At 40.9% G+C, this 22408-nt stretch overlaps 1 protein-coding gene across 4 annotated transcripts in view; it reads left to right on the forward strand.

Annotated features, from left to right (window-relative positions):
• The window catches only part of MYO16 (myosin XVI), a 542975-nt gene that overhangs the window by 478468 nt on the left and 42099 nt on the right, over nt 1–22408 (forward strand). For all 4 annotated transcript variants that reach the window (XM_074329517.1, XM_074329516.1, XM_019731063.2 and 1 more), the window contains one exon: nt 488–1612. In XM_074329517.1, the coding sequence (XP_074185618.1) occupies nt 488–1612 (1125 nt within the window). The remainder of the gene's footprint in view (nt 1–487; nt 1613–22408) is intronic.

Below are 22408 nucleotides of genomic sequence, written 5' to 3' on the forward strand. Positions count from 1 at the left end.
TACAGGAAATACCCATATACTACTAACTAGCTAATCGGCTTGCTCTCCCTACCTTCCTGTTTTCTCTTCTCTAAAATCTTGAAGAACCAGTTCAACCTACACTTATTTCACACCTGTATCAGGCCCTAAGAATACAAGTGTACCTAGATCCGAGCAGCTGATCTGAAGTGTGCTGCATTGCCAGGCACTTGCCGTTTGCAGGGAGCTGGCAGTCCAGGGCTACCTTATTATTCACCCAATGCCTTCTTCCATGGGTAGAAGTTGCCCTCCAGCTCCAAGACCAAAACTCTCTTTCTCATTGGCAATCTTGAGGTGGAGGCTGAGCTGGGATGCCGGAGGGTGGAGGGATGCAGGCCTGGGCCTCTGTATCAGTGAGAATGCGAAGGCGCAGCGTAGGCAGGGGCAGCTGCAGCCAGCCCTGTTCCCGTTATGGTTTGGCCCTGGGGTCTCGCTAACACCTCCCATCACTTCTTTGTCCCCCCTTCAGTTCTCACCCGGCCCAGACCGCATAGTGATGACTACAGCACCATGAAAAAGATTCCTCCTCGGAAGCCAAAACGAAGCCCCAACACCAAACTCAGTGGCTCTTCCGAGGAGATCTCCCGCGCTGGACCAGGGGCCGTGGGGGCGCCCGGCACGCAACGCAGAGCAGCGGGCCTGCAGTGCAGCCCAGGGGCTGTGCACGGGGTCCTTGCACACCCCACGCACTCGGAGCCGGAGCCGGAGCCGGTCTACATCGAGATGGTGGGCCGCACAGGCAGCCCAGACCAGGCAGAGGCCGTGTACGAGGAGATGAAGTACTTCGCTCCCCCGGAGGATAGTGGTGGTCTGGGGGTGGGCGCCTGGGCATCTGCATCCACCCCTTTGCTGTGTGAGGGTCGGAGCCCCATCAACTTGGAGGACAGCGACGTGAGTTGTTATACGTCCGGGCCCTGCAAAGACGCGTGTGACATTCCAGCCCCCTTCCCCAACCTGCTCCCTCACCGACCCCCACTCCTGGTGTTCCCCCCAACCCCGATCACCTGTTCCCCCGCGTCCGACGAATCACCTTTGACGCCCCTGGAGGTGAAAAAGCTGCCAGTCCTGGAAACCAACCTCAAGTACCCTGTGCCGTCGGAAGGCTCGAGTCCTGTGTCTCCACAGTATTCCAAAAGTCAAAAAGGGGACGGTGACAGGCCCGTGTCCCCCGGCCTGCCTGCGTTTAATGACTCCCACAAAGCATCTCCTCCTTCCTCACCACCGCCTGGTCCGGCGCCTCTGGCAGCTGCCCACCGGCCGAACACACACTTCACGTTCCCACCTGAGACCAGCGTGGTGAATGTGGCAAAAGCAGCCACACACACTGATCTGCCCAAAGTGCAGCAAAAGCCAAACTCTGCTCCAACTGCGGGTCCATGCAGCTCTTTCTCCAAGATTCCTTATTCCCCAGGGAAGGCGGCAGCTAGAGTTGACCATAGGAAGGCCAACTCCAACTCCTCCTCTCCAGTCCCCTACAGCCCCCCGAACTCCAGACCTCTCAGCAGCCCTCTGGACGAGCTCACTAGCCTCTTTAACTCTGGAAGGAGCATGCTTCGGAAGTCTGCAGCGGGAAGAAAAATCAGGGAACCTGAAGGTAAGCAGAATAAAACATGTCCTCCATTTGGGTATTGAAATGGATGGATGGATGGATGGATGGATGGATGGATGGAAATATACACATATACACATATGCGTATATATGTAATTTAAATAACGTTTGAGGTGATTGTAGTGATCATTCAAAGAAAATCTTATGCAACTAATATGGCCAAGTGGTAAGACTGAATGTTTCCATTTTTGCAGATGAAAGTTCATGATATAAAAATACATAGCACTAAACCTGGATTCAATGCATTCTTATGAGTTGATAACTATTAGAGCAAGATAACTATTATCTCAACTAGAGTTGATAACTATTTTAGCTACTGATTCTTTTTTTCGGTAATAACATTTCCTTGGCACATGGAAATAGTATTTTTGTAACATTATGTTGTCAATTCCCATTTGATTTACAGTTCACCATTAACTCCTGTCTGTCCTGCTGTCTTGCTGTTCATCTCACTGCCACTCCTGGCTTCTGGGATGATTACCTATTCAGTTACTTCCTTACACATAATACTTCTCACCTTTATATTGTTTTGAATGAATGACTTTCTTCCATTCATATACCATGGAGAGGTACATTTAACTCAGTTCTATCTATGTCTTCTCATTGAGCACCTCAGCCTAAGGAATGGTTTACAGTTGACCCTCCACTCAAGTGAGCTCAGCACCCAGAGGCTTTCCTGTATTAAAAAAAAAAAAAAAAAAAAAAAAAAATGTATTTTGTGTCTCTATAAAGGCAGAATGTAGCTAGCAAAAAAATCTTCATTAAGAATTTTTTGCCAAGCTCTTGTAAGCCAACCACATACTACTTCATTCAGATGTGGTTGCCTTGGTGCTCCAAAGATGCCAGTTTGGCAGATTTTCTTAATAATTATAAAGAATGTAGTCATCTTCCAAAAAATATTTTAAGGCTTTTATACAAATCTAAAATATTTCCCAGTGTTCTGTATTTTGGGCAAGAATTGCATTAATATAAACCATCTTCTCTTTAAGGAAATTATAACAGGTCCCTTTAGTTATGACGCTATTAACCTGAGGTAGATGACAACTATTCATATCTCACTTTACAGAGATGGAAAACTTCAAGGTGAAGAGGTTAAATACCTTCCTTAGGGTCGGGTGATAGGACTGGAAATAAAACTTTGACTTATGATGTAACATTTTATGTATGCATTAACCTGATTTTTCTCCTAAAGAAAATACATAAATATGTTAACTTTCATCATTTGATTAGGAAAATTATTTTCAGTTCAAAAACTCTAGAAAATAAAGAAAGCAATCTGAATAACTGAAAAGTAAGTCAAGATTAAGAATGCTTAGCAAATGAATGAATAACCTACTCCCTATTTTTTCTTCAGACACATAAGCTAATTGTTTGTTTAGCTAACAATTTCTTCTTAATTATAGGCCATTAATAAATAAAATTGTCCTTGTAAGTAAGAGACTATTTGGGTTTCGCAAGTCATATGTTTCATTCCAAGGAACAAAATGGAATCTAAGAGAAAAGCATTAAATGAACAAATTAACATTTGTTTTTAGAACTGAAAGTTTTATCAAAACCTCATAAACCTCATTTTACGAGGGATGGGAATGGGTGAATTCTTCTTGGCTCTATTCAAGATAGTGTAGTTAATGAATTTCTAGACAGACCTCATCATTTGGAAACCCCTAAGTCTAGGGCTCAGAGCATAGTGAGAATTATTGTGAGGCCTCCGGGCATGGTGCATGCATTTGCTAATTATATTTCTGTATGGTGGCACTAACCAGTATTTGAGAACACATATCAAAACCTCAGGTACAATACTGTTAGTTCAACTCTAAAATTATGAAACATCTATTTTTCTACTGTGGGCTTTTACAAAACACTTTTTAATTTGAAAAGATTGGTTTGAGCCAATGATTTTCTCATAAATACATGAATTGGCAACTCCTGTCCCAGCACAATAGCTATAATAATGGAAAACTTAGCAATATGAGACTGAGTCATCCTCACACACCAGATGAGAAGAGTTCCAACTATACAGTTGAGAACTGTGTGATTCTTGATGGTCTGTGATGTGGGAAATAAGTTTACAGGTTATTTATTTATTTTAGACTGTAAAGGGGGCTAAAGATAAGATGTAGAAGAAAAAAGTGTTAGTGCTGGAGCTAATTACTGGAGCTGCTTGTACGTTACTAAGGTTTACACAATTTGGTCCTGAAGTCAGTCATCCATTTTCTTCTGAATGAGTTGAATGACTGTTATTAATGACTTACTGTAGTCTTGGGACTTCTTCCTTTTAATGTTTTAAATCTTCTACTTTACCCACTTTATGTTTAAAGATAGTCTTATTTTCATCTGAAATAGCTTTCTTACCAAATAATCCAGTGGGTGGCTAATTCACCCTCAAGGCACCTAAATTAATTACAGCTCATTTCTCATATGGTTGTTATATGGGGAAATTGTTCTGCAAATTTGGAAGAAGGATTCAAAATTGTCCCCTCACGTCTTGGGAAAGTGACCTTGAGGAGATTAAACTGCTCATTATTACCCTGCTATAGGTATTTCTAGTTAAAATATAAAGTATTATGAGTTGTGTATAGGAAATGAGATCCTTTGGTGTGTAATTCTGCCCCCTCAGTACTTGATAGACTTAGATATAAGATTTCATAAATATTACATTCCTTAAAACAGTTCATTTTCTATAGACTCTTGGGTATTCCATTTGAGGCGTACAAAGTCAACACAAATTCTGAGTCCAGCATGCACGTAGAGACAAAATGGGACTGTGCAAATGCTAGATGTGCCTGCAGCCTGAGAGGAATAATATTAGCAGCAAGGAGCTGTCATGCTTTGCTCCAGGCATTGTTTTAATAACCTATTTAATTCTCACAAGACTAAAGGAATCTGTTACTATTATCTCCATTTGACAGATGAGAAAACTTAAGTCACAGAGAGGTTAATCAGCTTTCTCGAAGTCACTCTGCTCATGAAAGACAGAGAATGAATTGAACACAGCAATTCTGTCACCAGTGGCTAGTCTCTTAGCTACCTGTACAATGGTGCCTAGGACTAAAACAAAAAACAAAAGCAGAAGATAAGGTTTTTAAAATTCATATTTGTTCACCTGAGGTGCAGGAAGTAAGAATCATACAATTTGGGTGGAGAAAATTGCTCCATAAACTCAAAAGTGCCAAACATGTACTTTACAATATATAAACAATTTGGTAACACTACATGGGGACCACTTGGCCCTTAAAATTAAGAATGACTAAATGTTTAATTGTCTATGCTTTTCTAGATAACAATTATTCCATTCATTCACAAAATGTTTTACATCTATAATATGGCTAATATTATTACGCTAATTATTTCTAGTTGCCTAGTTTCAAAAAATTGTGAGACCTAATTCAAGACAAGAGGGAGATTCATTGGCTCTTTAGGCCACTAGGGTGCCCCATTGCTCTAAATGGCATTGCAGCGTTTGGTTGAGTTTATCTATAGCATGAAATAAAACGAGCATTTTATTCTCCACTCATGGTGATCAAGATGATAAGACATTGACAAAAATGCAGTACACCTCAGAAATCTGGAAAAGAAAGTGGAGAACAGCCAGGATGAATTGAGGAAAAGTCTGATTTGCAGAATGTTTTTTAATTGTTTCATTACTTTCTGATACTATGCATTCTTAATTTATAAGATATAAATAGGTAGTTAAAGATGAAGTCAACAAAAATAGTGTACAATATTTATTTGCGTATAGTAGGTGGTTATTAAATACCTAATACCAAACTTAAAAAAGCAGTTTGACATATAAAGACATTTGATAGATTTAGCCCTTTGGCATTTTTACTTAAGAACCACTTGAGCCAAATGGAAATAACTGTTAGTTTCAAATCTTTTATTTTATCAAATAAACATTTTGAATAAGAATGTTTTGAGATTTTAAGTGGGAGTATTATATAAATGAATTTTTACAATATTATGTTATTATGTTTTTATTCTGTAGGGCCGTTTGTTTAAAACGGAATTCTTTTTAAAGTTAGCCCTGTGGAAAATTTCAAACATATACCAAAGTAGAGAGAATAGATTCATGAACTTTCTCCAGGGCCAATCCTATTCCATCTCTTTTCCTGCCCAGTTCCCTCCTACACCGTTAGATTATTTTGAAGTACATCCCAAAGTCAAATCAATTTATTAATAAATACTTATAAATATTTTATTACAGATGTTCTTTAGTAAAAAAAAAATCAAAGATTTATTATTAAGTCACTTTAATTAGCACAGACCAGTCGATCCATTTCAGCCCTCACCGACGTGAGACCACTGCTCATGGCAGAAGCTTCTGGAAGCCACGGCATCATTTTTCATGATACAAACAAAATAATTCTCAAGGGTTGGCTTTCCCCCAAAGCAACACTGGCTTGCAAGATGTTCCACACTGATTTGGAGACAGCCCCTGACCTGGGCAGCTGGTGCAGACAACCCCTTCTATTAAGAAAAAAACGTGTGGAGGTCTAAATATTACATCCAAACAGAACTAGCTGCGTATGAAAGAGCAATGCTCCAAAAGACATACAATTACATCTTAAATCAACATTTTTCTGAGGTTTGGATGTTTCTATGCCAAATTAAGGTCAGTTCCTTATACATGGTTTAGTAATAAGAAGAATGCTTAAAAATCACTGAAATATCATGGAATTACTGGCAGTAACCTGTGACTTGTTTAAAGATAGTGTTTGTAAATTGCCATTCTCTGCTCCTTGTGTGTGAAACAGAAGTTACCACACTATCTTCATTTAATCGTTGATACGTGAGACGGCAGAATAAGAAATTGGTCTGCCTTTATGCAGATCTTGCCATTCCATAATGGGATGCAGACCTTGACATCCCATAGGCTTCTTACCTTTACACAGGTCCTTGTAGCACTGTATCCTGTGCAGAACTGTTAATCTTTCTCACTCCCTGCAAGCTTTCTCTCCATGGTGATTTATTTGTGGGGGGGTGGTGGCCTGAGGCTTGATGAAAATTACAAAGGGCGTGGACAGAACAAGCACATAGTTTACTGATGTGTTGCTGTCTGCATTCCTGCCTTGCATAGTCTCCCTCCTGTGAAAGTAAGGCATTCCTCTGCATTCTGGAACCATTTTGAATCAACACTAAATTCCCCTCATTTTCCAAATCAGTAAGTCCTTTGTGAAGATGATCTTAACATCCATCCCCACAGAGAAACTAGTTCTCCATGTATCACTAAGTGGATATTGGGCAAAGATGGGCTGTGTAAAGTTTCTTCCCTTGCTATGCCGATGAACCTGAGCTTTCACATAAAGAGAATATATCTCTCTGTGAGAAAATGATATTTCCACCAAGTTCTTGGTCCCTCTGCAATAACAGAGTATCTGTGTTTGGGACTTGCAGCTGTCCTAATTCCCCAAATGTCCGATAGAAATAATACTTAGTTCATTTCCACTTAGAAGTAAGCATTCAATTTTAATACATCAATTAGTAGCCAAATTTACCTATGTTAAGAGCATAGAGCTGTTTATCTTCTATATTAATTGGACTTTTTAAAAAAAATATTTTATTGGGGAAGGGGAACAGGACTTTATTGGGGAACAGTATGTATTTTCAGGACTTTTTTCCAAATCAAGTTGTGGTCCTTTCAATCTTAGTTGTGGAGGGCGCATTTCAGCTACAGGTTCAGTTGCCGTTGCTAGTTGCAGGGGGCGCAGCCCACCATCCCTTGCGGAACTCGAAAAGTTGAACCGGCAACCTTGTGGTTGAGAGCCCACTGGCCCATGTGGGAATTGAACCAGCAGCCTTCGGAGTTATGAGAATGGAGTTCCTACCTGAGCCACCAGGCTGGCCCTAATTGGACATTTTTAATGAGCTTTTGGTTTTGAATGCTTGTGCTTTGAATGTTTGTGATATTTTCCTCATAGTTTATAGCACCTTCTCTCTATAAATGCCCAAGAATTCACACAGGGAAATTGTGCAACCAGGGCCCTGTAAACTGGACTTGCATTAACTTGTAGAGCTAATTCCCTATAGTCATCCAATCAGCACTTACTTAATGTAAATACAAGGCTTGCTGCTGGGAATCCAAAAAATAAAGAAAGAAATCTGGCCCTTTCACAGACAGTGTAGAAGACAGGTGTGTCTACCCAGTTTCAATGAGTGAAATTCTGGTGGAGGAGCCAGAGAGGCTTTAGTTTAGGCATTATAAACCATTAGTGGGTCTAGAACTGAGCTCCAGGAGGCCCATGAGCCCCAGCAGTTGTGCACACATGGTATTCTTAGAGGCCAAGAAAAGGAGTGAGTTACTGCCTGAGAGTCAAGGAGAGCTTCCACTGAGCTGATCCATGAACAGAAAGAGTAATGGATGATGGTAACAAGTGGATGTAGGTCTCTGGGTGCAGAAGTAGAATACTTGTGGCAGCCAGAAGAGTCAAAGTGTGGTGAGACATGCAAGTTTAGGGTACATGGTCCTTTTAGAATACAGCTGTGAATGTTGAGGGAAAAAAGAGAGAGAAGAGAAGGTCCTATTTGCCTTGCATGGAATTACAGCAGGCTAAGCTTTCTACATGGAAGCTCCATGACAAGGCCCTGAATTACCTCCATTTGTTTCTCTTCCTCACTTGGGAATTCAGCATGAATGCTTAGGATCTCTCCTACAAAGAGTGGAAAGAATCAGGGGAGGACAATGAAACAAAATGATAATGGCAATTCTAGGTATGTGCACGTGACCTCATATAATGGGAAATACTCAGAAACGCTATGGAACATTTGTTAAAGGTATTCTATTCATAGTATTAACAGCTAATATTTGTAAGTGGCACTTTCCTGTTGGCCAAGCATGTTGACATCTCTTTTCTTCCCCAGTCCTTGCCTCTGTGAGGCGAGTGAAGCAGATGTTAGCATCCCCTTTTACTAATGAGCAATCTGAGACTTTGAGGGATTAAGTGATTTTCCCATAATCACAGAAACTAAGGGTCCCAGAATCAGGGATCAAACATGTCTCCTTTCTCCCAAACCCTGGATTCTTTTTATTATGCCATTCTTGGTCTCCAAACACAATTAATATTTCAAAGGATACCAAGCCTCTGTCTCAGAAAGTAATTCCCTTCTGAAGTTAAACATAAACTCATTACCAGGAAAAGATATGGGATGAAACGTCTCCCCCCTCTTGTAAATGTTCCTGAGGGACATCCATGGGTAGTTTTGAAGCTAAGAGGATGCGCCTTTTGTACTTCTCCACCTATCCCTCCTCTTGTCCTCACTTCTCTGGAAAACTCTTTGCTACTCACCCGTCCCACAAAGTGTCCTTTCTAATGCCAGGGACCCACAGCACACAGGTTGGGCCAGGATAATGCCTCACATTCGAAACTATTGTTTTCTGGCCTCTGTAAGGTTTTGCTTGAAAACTGACATACAAATACACACTAAAGTTACATTCACTTGTAAAGTGCTCGTCTTTCCTTTTTAAAAAGGAAAGCATTTAACTCTGTAGGATGTGAGCTTCAGTCTTATTGGTAGGGCATCAGAGGACTGCTCAGGACCAGCCAGAAAGGAAAAGGTGTGGTGGCCCCTCACCTTGTACCAGGGGCTATGCTAAGAACTGCACGGATGGTCAGCAGTGATTTTCAACAGTAACTGGGGCAGGAGAAAGACACACACTCAAAAAAGCTCTCATCGTCTGTCTCTACAGTAACTTTCAAAAAATGAGGAAAAAAAACAAGGTAGAAGTTCATTATTTTCTAGATTATGTGACTATAGAAACAGAGATATGATGACGGCAAAGTTAGAAACATGACTGAATAAAAATCTAGTGTCAGGCACATACTCAGGGCCCCTCAAATATTTTTCCTGTGACCATGGTACTGCCACTAGGCCATGCTGCTTCATTATTCTTTGAAACCCAGGAGCAAAACAAAGCAGAGAGTTATGACAATTAAATATTTAAATCAACCTAATCAAAAAGTTACCCTTCAAATAGTATGAATTATCTTGGGAAATTACCTTAACATATTAGCTGTGAATCTACAGCCTCTAGCATGCCAGTCATACCAGAGATATGTATCTTGCATAAATCGTTCATCATTTTTGAGATGAGCCAAACGCTGCAAAGAGGCCATCACAACTGAGATGTTCTATAATGTATTGTCAGCGGGAGAAGAATCTATTGTACCTGGAATTCTGAAAGAAAAAAGAAAAAAAAGAGAAAGAAAAGACAGTCCTTTCAGAAATGGATTATCTTTCATAACCAGTAAATATTTTTCATGCTATCAACCCGTTAAAGCTAGCAGCTATTGTGTATTGTGGGTCTCTATACTGGATTGTGAATTAAACTCCCACTGGGGGCTCCAAAGAGAAACCCAGTGCTTTATCCTCTAAGCCACTCAGCAGCTCTCCTTAAGCGAGTTAATAAAGACCTTCCTGACTATCTGCATCTCATTATTACCACATAATACAATATCCTGGGGTTTTCTTCCTTTTGTGAAGAAATGCTTAGAAGCGACATGGTGTGCAGAATGTTTTCCTAAAAATGGGCTGGATTGGTGCCATGTTCTCTCTCTTCTTAAGAGTATTGGAAAAGAAAAACCTATTTCTTAATTACCTACCAGTATTTAGGTCCTTTATGCTGCCTTGAATCATTTTTATGATTAATCCTCAGATTAGCCTAGAAAATTTCATGCCACCTGAGAGCTAGCGCTATGCATTATCATTTTGCTGAGTGCTCCATTCCATGAGTGAACAACAGTCACCTAGCATCACTGCGTGCTAGTCTCCCTGGTTTTTACTTCTTTCTGTTTCTGGTTTCTCCTTGAACTCTGCAATGTACCTTTACAATTACTGGCCCGTTGTAACTGAATAGTACATGTTAATTGTAATAAGACAATAAACAACAATCTCATTCATTTTGCTCCCCACACAGATGACGAGGTCCTGAAATATGCAGGGCCCAAACAATGGCAGGCATGAGCTAGATCCGAGATTACACAGATTTACAAGAGAACAATCACGGTAGCATGATACCTGAGAATTTGTGTATTATCCACGTCCCTGAAAAACCTACAAAAGAGCTTCTCATGCTCAAAACTCTGGCTCATAATCAAACATACTCTTCCAAAAGAAATGTTCATTTTCAAGAAAGGGAGAACTGACATATACACAATGCGTGCATCAGGGCATTTCCCAGGCAAATACCCATGTTTTGAATTTTGGTTTTATTATTCTTCTTTGATATGGAGAGATGGATGACTCAGGAAGAAGGGAGAGAGAGAAGACTTAAGCAAAGCAATGGGTAAAAACTGTCACTATGCAGGTATTTCCATGTTGCCAAAAAGCAAACCAAAGCCTGCAGCCATTAAATTACTTCCTAAAGTCAACATCTATATGTTAAGAGTTACACTTGCTTAATTCCAGTTCTCAGGCGAGATCACCGACTGGATGGGGCCAGGCCAGCTTTAACAGAAGGATGGAGAGGACACAGACGAGAACAAATAACTACAGTAAAGTAGCTCCCATAATACTTCTATCAGTTCACACGTTTTCTTAGGTAATGAATCAATGCCCAGCACATCCTACAGAGCAAAAGAGTATATGTGTATGTATGTAAATATGTATGTATGTGTGTATGTATTTATGTATTTCCATGAGAATTTTACTAACTTTATTTTGTCTCTTGGATTTAACTACCTTTATATATAGCTAATAATAGAGCCCTTCTTGGATTTTTAATAGAGAGATTGCTTTAAGAATAACTAGTGCAGTCCTTAGGAAAAATATAATCTGTGTCGCTCCATTTCAGGGACATTAGCTTGTGCTCCAGTCGTAACATGCTGTTCACCCCCTATCTCCACCACATAAACCTCAGCACAACTAGAGATTTAGTAGAATCACTTACATGTCATACAAGACAGTAAAGTTCTAATTGTTAGCATTAATTTCACTGGTGTAGTTGCAGCTATGTGGGGGTTCTCCTTCATTCACCTATTCAGACTTGAAATTATGTGTAATTTACAGAGGCTGGAATAGTGTCACAGGACAGAGGCACTGAGCTTTCTGTATGGTGATGAGGGAATCATAAAAATGTCTCTTTAATCCAATGATCATTCGAAAGCCCCGTGATGTGGTCCAGCTGCTCATCAGAGAGCATTTCCATTGCTGTGGGGACTGAATGCATCCTAGGAACCCTATGTAATGATTTTTAGAAAAAAATGTGCCACTTTTCAGATGATAAATACATTCTATGACATGGCCCCAAGACGTGTGTTGTGTTGGGTTTTTTTTTGCAGGGCTTAAAAATTCAGAGGTTAATGTAAGGCAAAATGTATTGCTGTTTTCTATTTGCCTCAAGTTTTCAAAGAGGTTTGGATAAATCATTAAGTAAGAAGGGCAAGCTTTATTTATTTACTCATTTATTTTTAAAAAATGCATTGAGGATATATTTTATGCCTGGTATTGTACTAAGTTGTATGGATTTTAAAAACAAAATGTGGGATTTGCTCATAAGCAGCTCACAGCATGGAAACGAGAAGTCCAGTGTGTCTCAGCAGAGAGAAACACTGACACTATTATTCGGGCTTCACCAAACACTACTTACCCTTAATGCTTGTTAAATGCTACATTTTTATTCAATTCATTCTACTCTCTTCCCTTTTTAAATGACTGTTGTGACCCAGTAAATTGATTTCCCAACCCATATATATGTCCATTGAAACACTGGTCTAAAATGTCGGATTTATGTGGAGGGATGGAAGGGGATGAGACTAAAACAGCAGGAGAGAAAGTACCAGGACAGAAAGACCCCTCCCTCATGTTACAGACCAGTGTATGCTCCATCCTGCACTGTTATTAATACAAGAGCATGAAGACATAATCAAGTTACATTCTGGAATAACTACACCAGGGTATGTAGAAAGGAGTCTTCTATATTCATTCACATGCAAACATATAGACTTTAAAAATGATTCATGAGAAATGATTAGTTGTGAGGCATATGAGAAGGGAAACGCCATCACTTGCCTCGCTGTTGGTGGTTTCTTCCTGTGATACTGGGTGAAATGAGAAACCATTTGAGACCCAGGTTTAGTATTGCCTACAGTGCTGCAGTTGCTCATCCTTTCTGAGTAAGTGACATCTACTCTGTGATATGTCACTTGAATGGCTTAGGGTAATTCTGTCACGTGATTTAAAGGCACAACGCATTAGTAACGCTAGCCCATCTGCCTACAGTAAAGGACACGTAGGAGCTATCAAAGAAATAGTCCAAGTGGCCTGAGGAGAATTTTGACAAGAATTTAAGTCTTCATACATATTTTTAATTTATTATGGAAGGCCTCAGAGCTACTGGCTGCTAGTCAACCAATGTGGGCAAGGGCTCTTCTCCAGATGTGCAGGGTTACCATTGTGCTGTTGTTAAAACATTGAAATATCTTTGTATCAGTTGGAAATGAATGCTGTCCTGAGCCCTTCAAGGGTCACAAGCCTACCCCACCACCTTGGGTGTCCTGCTCCCAGCTTCTTCTCAGTTGAATATTTACACGACAAGAGATTAAAGGTCTATGGCTCCCACCTGTTCCAATGGGTCCTGGCTTGTGCCCTTTGGTTATTAAATATTTCAGGTGGGTAAATTTTGTAATTAGTTCTGAACACAGATTATATGTGTAGGTTTTAACTTTTGTTGATTTTACTAGTTCTTTCTGACCTGCTGCACATATATATCAGTGAAATTAATGCTAACAACTAGAGCTTTACTGTCTTGTAGCACATAAGTGATTCAACCAAATCTCTAGTTGTGCTGAGGTTTATGTGGCAGAGATAGGGGATGGCTAGAAGGCACTGGAACGGTATGTTACGACTGGAGCACAGGCTGTATCCTTGAAATGGAGCAACTGTAGATTATACTTTCCTTAAGGACTGCGGTAGTTATTCTTAAAGCACTTTCTCTGTTAAAAAATCCAAGAAGGGCTCTATTAGTAGCTATATATGAAGGTGGTTATGTACCAGACAAAATAGAGTCAATATAATTCTCATGAAAGTAAATAAATATATAAATACTCGTTTGTTCTGAAGGAATGTGCTGTTTACCTGAGAAAGGACGCCTGAACTGGTAGAAGTGTTATGGGGGCTACCCTGTGTTGGTTTTTTCAGATGATAGGCTTTGCTAACTTCCCATCCCTGTAACACCATGTAGGTGTCACAAACACTAAATGTTCCCAGTAAAAGAGCAGAAATATTATTTTCTGCACTTTTGCTTTCTGGAGAAAATGAAGGGGAACCATTTCACTAAACTAAAGCCTACGCTGCCAAGACCAACCGTGCTGCTTTGCAGGAGCTGCGTTCTAGGACGCCTGGATTTACGTTACCTGGCATTTAGGAAATGTAAAAATAACAGCAATATAAATAACTGCATGACCTATGAAATTATACATGAGGAATGGGTCTCCTGGCCAGGCCAGCTTGTTGTTTAGGTGTTACATATTCAGCTAATTATAGGAAGGGCAAGCTAACCAAGTACAGGGAATTGATGTGATTTCTCACCCTTCCCCGTGATGGCAGGGACAGACTAGATGAAAACAACAGGATCTACTTAGTTACATTTAAAAGAAAATTGACACCTGATTTTCTATGCATTTTTGGGTCCTGAAAACCTTATTCACACTGACTGTCATTTTTTAACTTTACCATCAATACATTCTTCCCCTGCTCAGCATATATGTTGTTGAAGGTATCACTCTATTTCCTGCTTCTGTTGGTATTTTGTAGACTTGGCAGGGGAGTGGGTAGCAGGAGCTAAGAGTAGGGGGTCAAGGAAGCGTTTCCATTCTACCTCTGAACCCAGAAGATAAGTGTCTGTGGTACTTCTGCCACAGAAGAATGCTTACAACACAGGTTCAAGAGGAATTTTGATCTACTAAAGAGTGGTGATTTTATAAAGGGTTATTAAAAAGTCGGAAGGAATGCCGGGGGCCAGCTCTAGCCTTTTAAGGTCAGTAGCACATAGGGCAATTATGTTCCCTCAGATCCCTCCTTTCCAATTGCCACAGTGTTTTATTTTTTCCTGTTTCTTAAGTAATCGGTTCTCATAGAAATATAACTGCCTTGTGGGATACTGCTGTGTCGCAGGAGTAAACACATGGGAACCCAGTATTCTGTTCCCAGTTCGGCGTTACTCTTAGACACTGAAGCCCTCTCTTGATACATTACTGCAACTATTAGCAAAGGGATTGTAAAGTCAGATTCACCTGGTTTGGTCAGTTTGACTTGTGTTGTACCAAACAAACACCAACTCAGTATGCACCCTTCATAAGCAAACTCATCTCCCCTTAATAATATGCCCCTCTGTTGACAGCTTATATCTCATTATACAACTCCATATGTGAAACCTCTTCTTATTAGACTTTCGGATCACCCACTGTGCCTATGTGAATCTGCACACTTGACATTTGTCTTTCTCTGAGGCAATATGCCAAATGTTTGGGTTGCGCTTTCACGTATAAGAAAAAAGGTTTAATTCACTTCCTAGAAGCTTGGGATAGCAAAATGCGGGGGACCTCCAAGTAATTTCTAATCCCTTGTTTGCAGTTCTTCCTCAAGTGCAGTAACATACGATTTTAGAAAAATCAGAGATTTAAAAGACATTGTTCCTTGTGACACAAACTAGGTTTCGTTTGACACAATCTAGATGTCGGTTTGGGGTCTAAGTGTCCCGATGCATATTAATTACACACCACCTATGTGTATCTGTTAGCACAGTCCAGCTGTAACTTCTAAATTTTAGAAACGATAACCTGAGAAGTAGCAAGACCATGCCAGCCACCTCTCTCAGCGTTTGTACTTTTCCTTCAATGCCAAATAGGAAAAAACAAGCACATTCCCTTCGTGCAGTAGCCTTTCTGAAGAGGAATTTTCCTATAGAGTTGCAGAATGAATTATAGCCAGCATGAGTAATGAGTTTAAAATGTATTTTCACATTTTTTATGCCTTGCATAGCACTCTCAGTATTAAATCAGTCAAAAAGCTATAGTTTGTTTTTCTCCTGCTTTACCGAAACCTGGATCCTATCTTACACATTTCCGAAATACACTCTCAAATTATCTCAAGTTAAGGTAACTGGGAGGGAAATGATGTTTTTGAGCATTTGTCTTAAAGAAACATAACATTGCTCCTTCCTTCCTCATTTTCCTTGACCTTTCCACGGCATTTGGTACTGTCAGCCTCCCTCAGCTTTGCACAGCCCTTCTGCCACCCCCACCTAGCCCCATGTGCTCCCCCCTTCAAGCCTGTACCTGCCTGTTTGTATCCACTATCACTTGTGCGTCACCTTCTGCCTCCTTACTCATAGGAATGTCGCTTTTCCTGGAAGAATCCTCCCTACCGAGAGATTCGTAAGTCTTTCCTAGATGTTTGCTTTTCCATCTTAAGAAATGCTCTTGTTCAAATAATTGCCACAGAGTTTAACCCTTGGGTATGTAGCTGTCACTTCAAAGTCAGCAGGTACAGCCCCAAACTCGTCCTGATTTCCGGGCACCTAGCTGGTCCTGACTTTCTCCCATTGCCTCTTCGCAAAGGGATCTTTAACTTGGCCCCTTCCCTGCCTTCCCGTTCCTTCTGCCACTGTCTGAGTCTAAGTTCTCACTGCTTTTCTGTTTTTAATCTCTCCTGGAAGCTAATCCAGCTGTACACTTTTTGCTAGATTAATAACACTTTAAAAATAGTCTTCTTCATGTCACGCCCTTACTCAAAATACTTGCTGGAGCCCACTCGCGTGATGCCACTTAAGTTCCAAATGTCTCCCACTTCCCACGGCAGACTTGTGGCAGAGCCAGCCTCCTCTCCCTCGAGCACACTCAGCTCTAGATTCTCCTGCTTTACGCTTTTGGCTTCCTTTTCCTTCCTCTTCTCCACATTGGTTTCTCCTCCTGCCAGCACCCCAGAGACTCACCTGGCCATGGCAGCCCTGCCCCTCCATGGGTTCCTGGGGCATTTTGCACAGCTCTCGTTTCATCCCCTTGTCTTCTGCTGCCTTAACATTTGCACTGAAGGCACCATGAAGGCAATCAGCTGTTAAGTCAAGTCACCACCCAGAAGCCTGAGAAAAGGCACCCATTAGAATGCACTCTGGATGTCTCTCCCACACATATTGGCATTTTATGTGTCAGAGGCTTTAACACACATATGCAAAAAGCAACAAACATTAACTCAGCTGAGCAGGACGAGAATCCTGTGATTACTCCAGATTATTCATTCCTAAATACCCCAGATCGATGTATAGTCATCTGTGCTTTTTCTTCTTGCCCTCATCAGTTTGTACCATAAATTCCTGTTATTTATTGTGTCTTATCGCCCCTCTAGAATGTAAGCATTTGAGGGATCTTTTGTTTTAGACATACATTTCTTAAAGCTTTCAGCTAAATCTTAGCATAAAGTCTGGACTGTGTAGGACTTAATAAATACTTATTGAATCCTTGGAGAATTCTCCCAGTTTGGAGAAAGAATGTGGTTGGCTCCTGGCTCACCACCCTTCCCTTTTATGTTCAGCTCTCACACATCCCCAGAGTGGCCACAGCTCAGGGACATCTTTCTGTTTCCCAGAGAATGACCAAGCACTATGCCCTTGGCCACATTTCTCCTTTCTGTTGATTGGGAGTGAGTGCTTCCCTCAGTCGCTCATTGTACTCACCATGTTTCTCTAGCTGGCCCAGAGTTATTCAGGGAAGCTCCTCTCTCCCCATTAAGAAGCTTCTCTCCTCCAGTGCAGAGTCTTTGTATTCATTCTCCAAGAGGAGTTCCTCTCTTTAGCCCTTGTCTTGCCTCTTCTCTCCCCCCAACAAAATCCTGCCTGCAATTTCCTACACACACCCCCTTTCATGAACATATTCATACCTTCCATATCAGAGTAAACTTGAAAAATAGTCCTGTAACTAGTGAGGAGTTAGGCTTTTCCTACTTGGACGTTGCCCTGAGGACCTGCATAAACCAACACTGACCATCAAAAATGGCATCAATGAGAGCTAGAGGCTATGCTGCCCTGTAGTCTTATTCAGTGAGTTCACACCCATTCTTCTCCCAGTGAGTGTGAACACCCAGAGTTAAGGATTTCATCAGATAGATTACAGCTAAACCTCTCCATGCCTGGGACAGGTTCTCTTTTTCCAGATACTGAAGCTTATACAATCAGGAAGAGGAGGGACTCCTTTAAGAAAAAGAATATAGATTGCAAAAATTTAGGAAGTAAAGTGAACATTTATTAAAAATGAGAAAATAAAGCAAATTATTGTTCGGTGCCTACAACAGTGCCTGCATATAGTAGGTGCTCAATAAATATTTGTTGCAAGAAAGAGTAAGTAGAATAAAGTAGAAAAATGAATGAATAATAAAAAGAATCATTACAACTGCATTACTATGGAAATGTTGTCAGAAAAAACTGTGAAGTATGCAAATGTTAACTGTTCATTCATTGCCCGGCTCCATCTCAAGCTTTAGAAGTGACCCTTGGAAGTGGGGGTGGGGTCTGGAACCTCCACTCACTAGAATCCTAGTCAACCTGCCTCTGTCCACCTCCGGCCACAAAGACTCCAGAGCCAACATTTATCAAATTGATTGTAATTTCCTGACATTATAACTTGTAAAGTAAGATTCTGAAATACTAACTATGCATGGACCTTGCATATTGGTGGGAAAATAATGAAATATTTATCAATGACAATTGGCAGGGCAGTACTGAAAACATGAATCCCCACACTGTGGGTCAAGAGTAGATTTCAAATATCCATCAGGCTTTTCTTCCACAAGTTAACACTCTTAGGTGGAAAGCAAACATCCCTGGCCCCTTGAATAAGTAGAAAATCGTCACCTCACACACTGTGATATTTCCCTTACCATGTAATTTTAAATAAGTAGAGATTAGAACTCAACACATATTATTAACAGTGGAAATCCTTTCGTATGTTTCCAATAATCTCATGTGAATGGGGAGAAATTGGCGTTGTGATATGTGATTTCTCTGTAGTTATTCAAATGAATTTTTCATTTAGTAAACTTGTCAACTATTTTAGTTACAAAAAAATATAGTTCCTTTTAGAAAATGCAATTTCTATAGCAATGTTGTTGTAATACTTCATTTTTCCCCTCTTTCTTTCAACAAATATGTATTGAGCACTTACTATGGGCAGGCACTGTTCTAGGCACCAACATTGCATTTGCGCTCATGGTGCCAACATTCCAGAGGGAGGAGACAGAAAACAGATAAACAATTAAAAAGTAATATGTTATGCAGTGAGGAGCACTATGTACAAAATCTAAAGCAGGGAGTAGAACAGAAATTGACCTGGAGCAGAGAGAGGGGTGCTATTTTCTAGAAGGTGGTCTAGAAGTCCCTTTTACTCAGGGGAGGTTTGAGCAGAGCCACCATGCTTCCTCAGGGAGAATGAAAGGCTAAGTGAGGGATGCAGGGGTGGCGTGTGACAAGAGGGGTAGTTGGAAGCAGGGAGTCGGGCCCTGGAGGGTCTCTCAGTCTCAGGAAACCTTTGGGTCTTAATCGGAAGAAAATAAGAAACCAGTGGAGAGACTTGAGTGGGAAAATGGCGTGTTCTAACTTAGGTTTTATTAAATGGCTTTCTCAACCTCAGCACTATGGATATCCTGGGCCACATAATTCTTCATTGCGGGGGGGGGGGGGGGGCTGTTCTGTACATTGTAGGGTGTTTTGTAGCATCTCTGTAATCTACCCACTAGATGCCAGTAGCATCTCCCTCTCCCAGTGTGACACCCAAAAACATCTCCTGACATTGCCAAATGTCCCTGGGGGACAGGAGGGTGGAGGTGTGGCAATATCACCTCCGATTAAAAACCAGTTTCAAACAATCATACCCACCCAGCAAGATATTTTAGTTACATAAAAACTAACATAGGCCAACTGATTTTTTTCTTGTATTCACATTTAGAGATTTGCTAGAACTCTCTCACTAGATTACAATTCAGCTTAAATGTGCGTGCATTGCATACATGTGTTTAATAATCATATCCTAATGTATAGATGGAGTATTTATCTTTGAGTCAGAGCCCAGTGTGATTCATTTCTCCCAGACCTATAAAAGCAACACACCAGGCAGGGGTCACAGAGAAAATCCTGTTTGTGGGCTAAAAGAAAGCACCACAGGTATTCAGATCAACTAGTGTTACAATGCACCCAACCAAAGGATGCCACTGAACTACACAAACCACTGAGTTCACAAGATGCAGCGATATAAAAAGGACTCAAACATACCTTAAATTGTTATGCAAGATTTTACAGTTCTCACTTCTCTACTTGTTTGCTTAGATTCCTTGAGACTCAAATATTTCCTTTTGGTGTGACCGACTTTTCTTCATCCTCAAAACCCCGATGGCCGTTGCTTGGAGGCATGAATGAACTTGATGACTTTATTTGCTCTGTATTATTCCTTTGAAAAGTCTCCATGAAGCATGCATCTTGTAAATGAACTTTTATAACTAAGGCTTCTTCTGACGTAATGCCAACATCCTCTGGATTTGTCGTTGTTGCAGTTCCTTCAATGCTTTACTACAGAGCAATGGGCATACTTTTGACAAGGAACAATGCAACCATTCTTTCATGGGCTAAACTGGCATTTTACAACAAAATCTAATTATTGAGTTTCTGCACTTGACCCTCGTTGTGACTGAGTCAAGAAATTAACAAGTGAGGGCACAGATACGTGTTTGGATCTAACTTGGAGTAAGGGTGTTTCTAAGCAAAGTCTGACACAGGATTAAGTAAACCAAGAACCCCCCACCCCCCAGTTAATATTAATGAATAACGGTAACCCCGCAGTGGGGTCACCTGTATTGATTTCATGACTCTACTTCAGTGGCTAGTGTACATTATTTCCAACCTGCACTTCCCAGTTCATTATCACTGAGGTGTGGGTGATAAAATAAAGCCACAGAAAAGAAGTTGCCTGATCCTTTGACAGAAGCAAATAAAATAAGGAAGAAAGACTTTGCATAAGGGGCCAAGTACAGGAATGAGCGTGGGTGAGTGGTGGAACCCTGCATGCCGTAGTCTGCGTCCATCAGGGACACTAACTAATTGTGAAATGTTTGCACGTAGATTAACCTCCCTGAGCCTCAGTGACCTCATCTTGAAAACAGGCATGACAGTGACAACTCTTCAGAATTGTTAGGAAAACAAGAGCTAAATCAAGTGTCACATCTAGCAGAGGATTAGCACATGTTAGATAAACACTCCGGAGATGGCAATTATTTTAAAAGCAATGTGAATAATAATCATTAGGGTGGCCAGTCATTCTTACATCTTACCTTGAGAAGGACTAATTCCCTTACTTCGATCCAGAGTCGTCCTTGGGTAGACTTATGCTTTTAATATAAAAATATAAAGAACGTTTTAGTACTTAATGTAAGGATCGCACTACTGAAACAAATTTTAAAACATTTCTTGGCTACAATTTAACCTGCTGATTGGAAATGTGAATATTTTTTTTAAACTTTAAGAGCAAAAGTGGAGGTTTTTACTATAATTTAGATATATCAATAGTTTATGAGCTAGAACTCAGTTATGAGGGAAGCTGGCATCAAATATTCATACCAAGAGCCTGCCCCGTGTCTCAGAGGATTGATTGAGTCTTATACCACCAGACATAAGAGGACTGTCGCCGTTAACCCAAGGAGGTTCTCCCTGCTTCCCACCGTTTGGTGGTACCCTCCCCTGGTACTGAACACAAAACCTCAAATCCTGCCGCAGTGGTCTCCCCAGCCCTGGGTGACATGCCCAGCTCCCTTTCTCACATGCCCTTTGCTCCCACATGCCCATGTCATTAGGACTCTACTATCTGGCCTGTGGAGAAGGTGAGCTCTTCCCTGCTCAGGGTCTTCACACATGGAGAGATGTTGTCTTCCTACACAGCTACTTCTTTCCCTCCTTTTTCTCTGAGCCTAAATGCGACCTCCTAGAGATGTTTCCTTGAACCTGCATTGCCTGAAAACTTTGACTGCCCAGCCCCAATGCCCAGCAGTTTTTCTACCCAGCTGGGTGGCCACCTCTTTTTATGATGTATATTTGCTTGTCTGTCTGTTGTCAAAGTGGGCAGTAAGATCCAAGCTGCCTATCTGTGGTATTTATTATTGTGTATCCAGCACCTGGTATTGCGCACATAGTAGGCATTCAATAAACAACTGGATTAAAGGATTTAAAAGATAGCATTGAAGAGAAATAAAAGTAGGTGAATGTCTATGTTGTGAAATATCTTTAAAACCAAACCTGATTTACTAATGTTCCAAAGATTACAAATAAAAAAGTAAAAAGAGAAAATAGAGTTGACCAAATTGAATAGATAGTCTGTCAGTTCTAGCCTGGTTGATAATTGCTTGTTATCATGGTTAAGATGGTTAAGATCACCTGACCTGATATTCTTATGCACGCTGGCTTGACAGAGCCTGTTCCTTCGCTTGTTTTTTTTAAGTGCAAGAAGTCAGGAGCTGCAGTGGTTCACGGGATCATTTAAATATAAACTCTTCTGCCTGGTTTCAAAGCCCTGCCTACTTGGGCTTCATTCTGTCTATCCAGCATTTCCTGCTCTAAACCCTAGCACACCTCCCTGTCTGGGAAGCCCGGGCTCCTCTTTGTGCTGCACAGGCTTTACTTGTAAATGAGCAGTCACTGCACTGCAGCTGATCTGAACAAGATCCTTTCTGGTGGGTAGGAAGAGACAGGGTTGATGAGCGGAGAGCACATTCCAGACAGAGGGAATGCATAGGGCAAAGCACTGAACGAGGAGTCAA

This window comes from Rhinolophus sinicus, linkage group LG04 (genome assembly GCF_036562045.2).
Source record: "Rhinolophus sinicus isolate RSC01 linkage group LG04, ASM3656204v1, whole genome shotgun sequence".
NCBI lineage: Eukaryota > Metazoa > Chordata > Mammalia > Chiroptera > Rhinolophidae > Rhinolophus > Rhinolophus sinicus.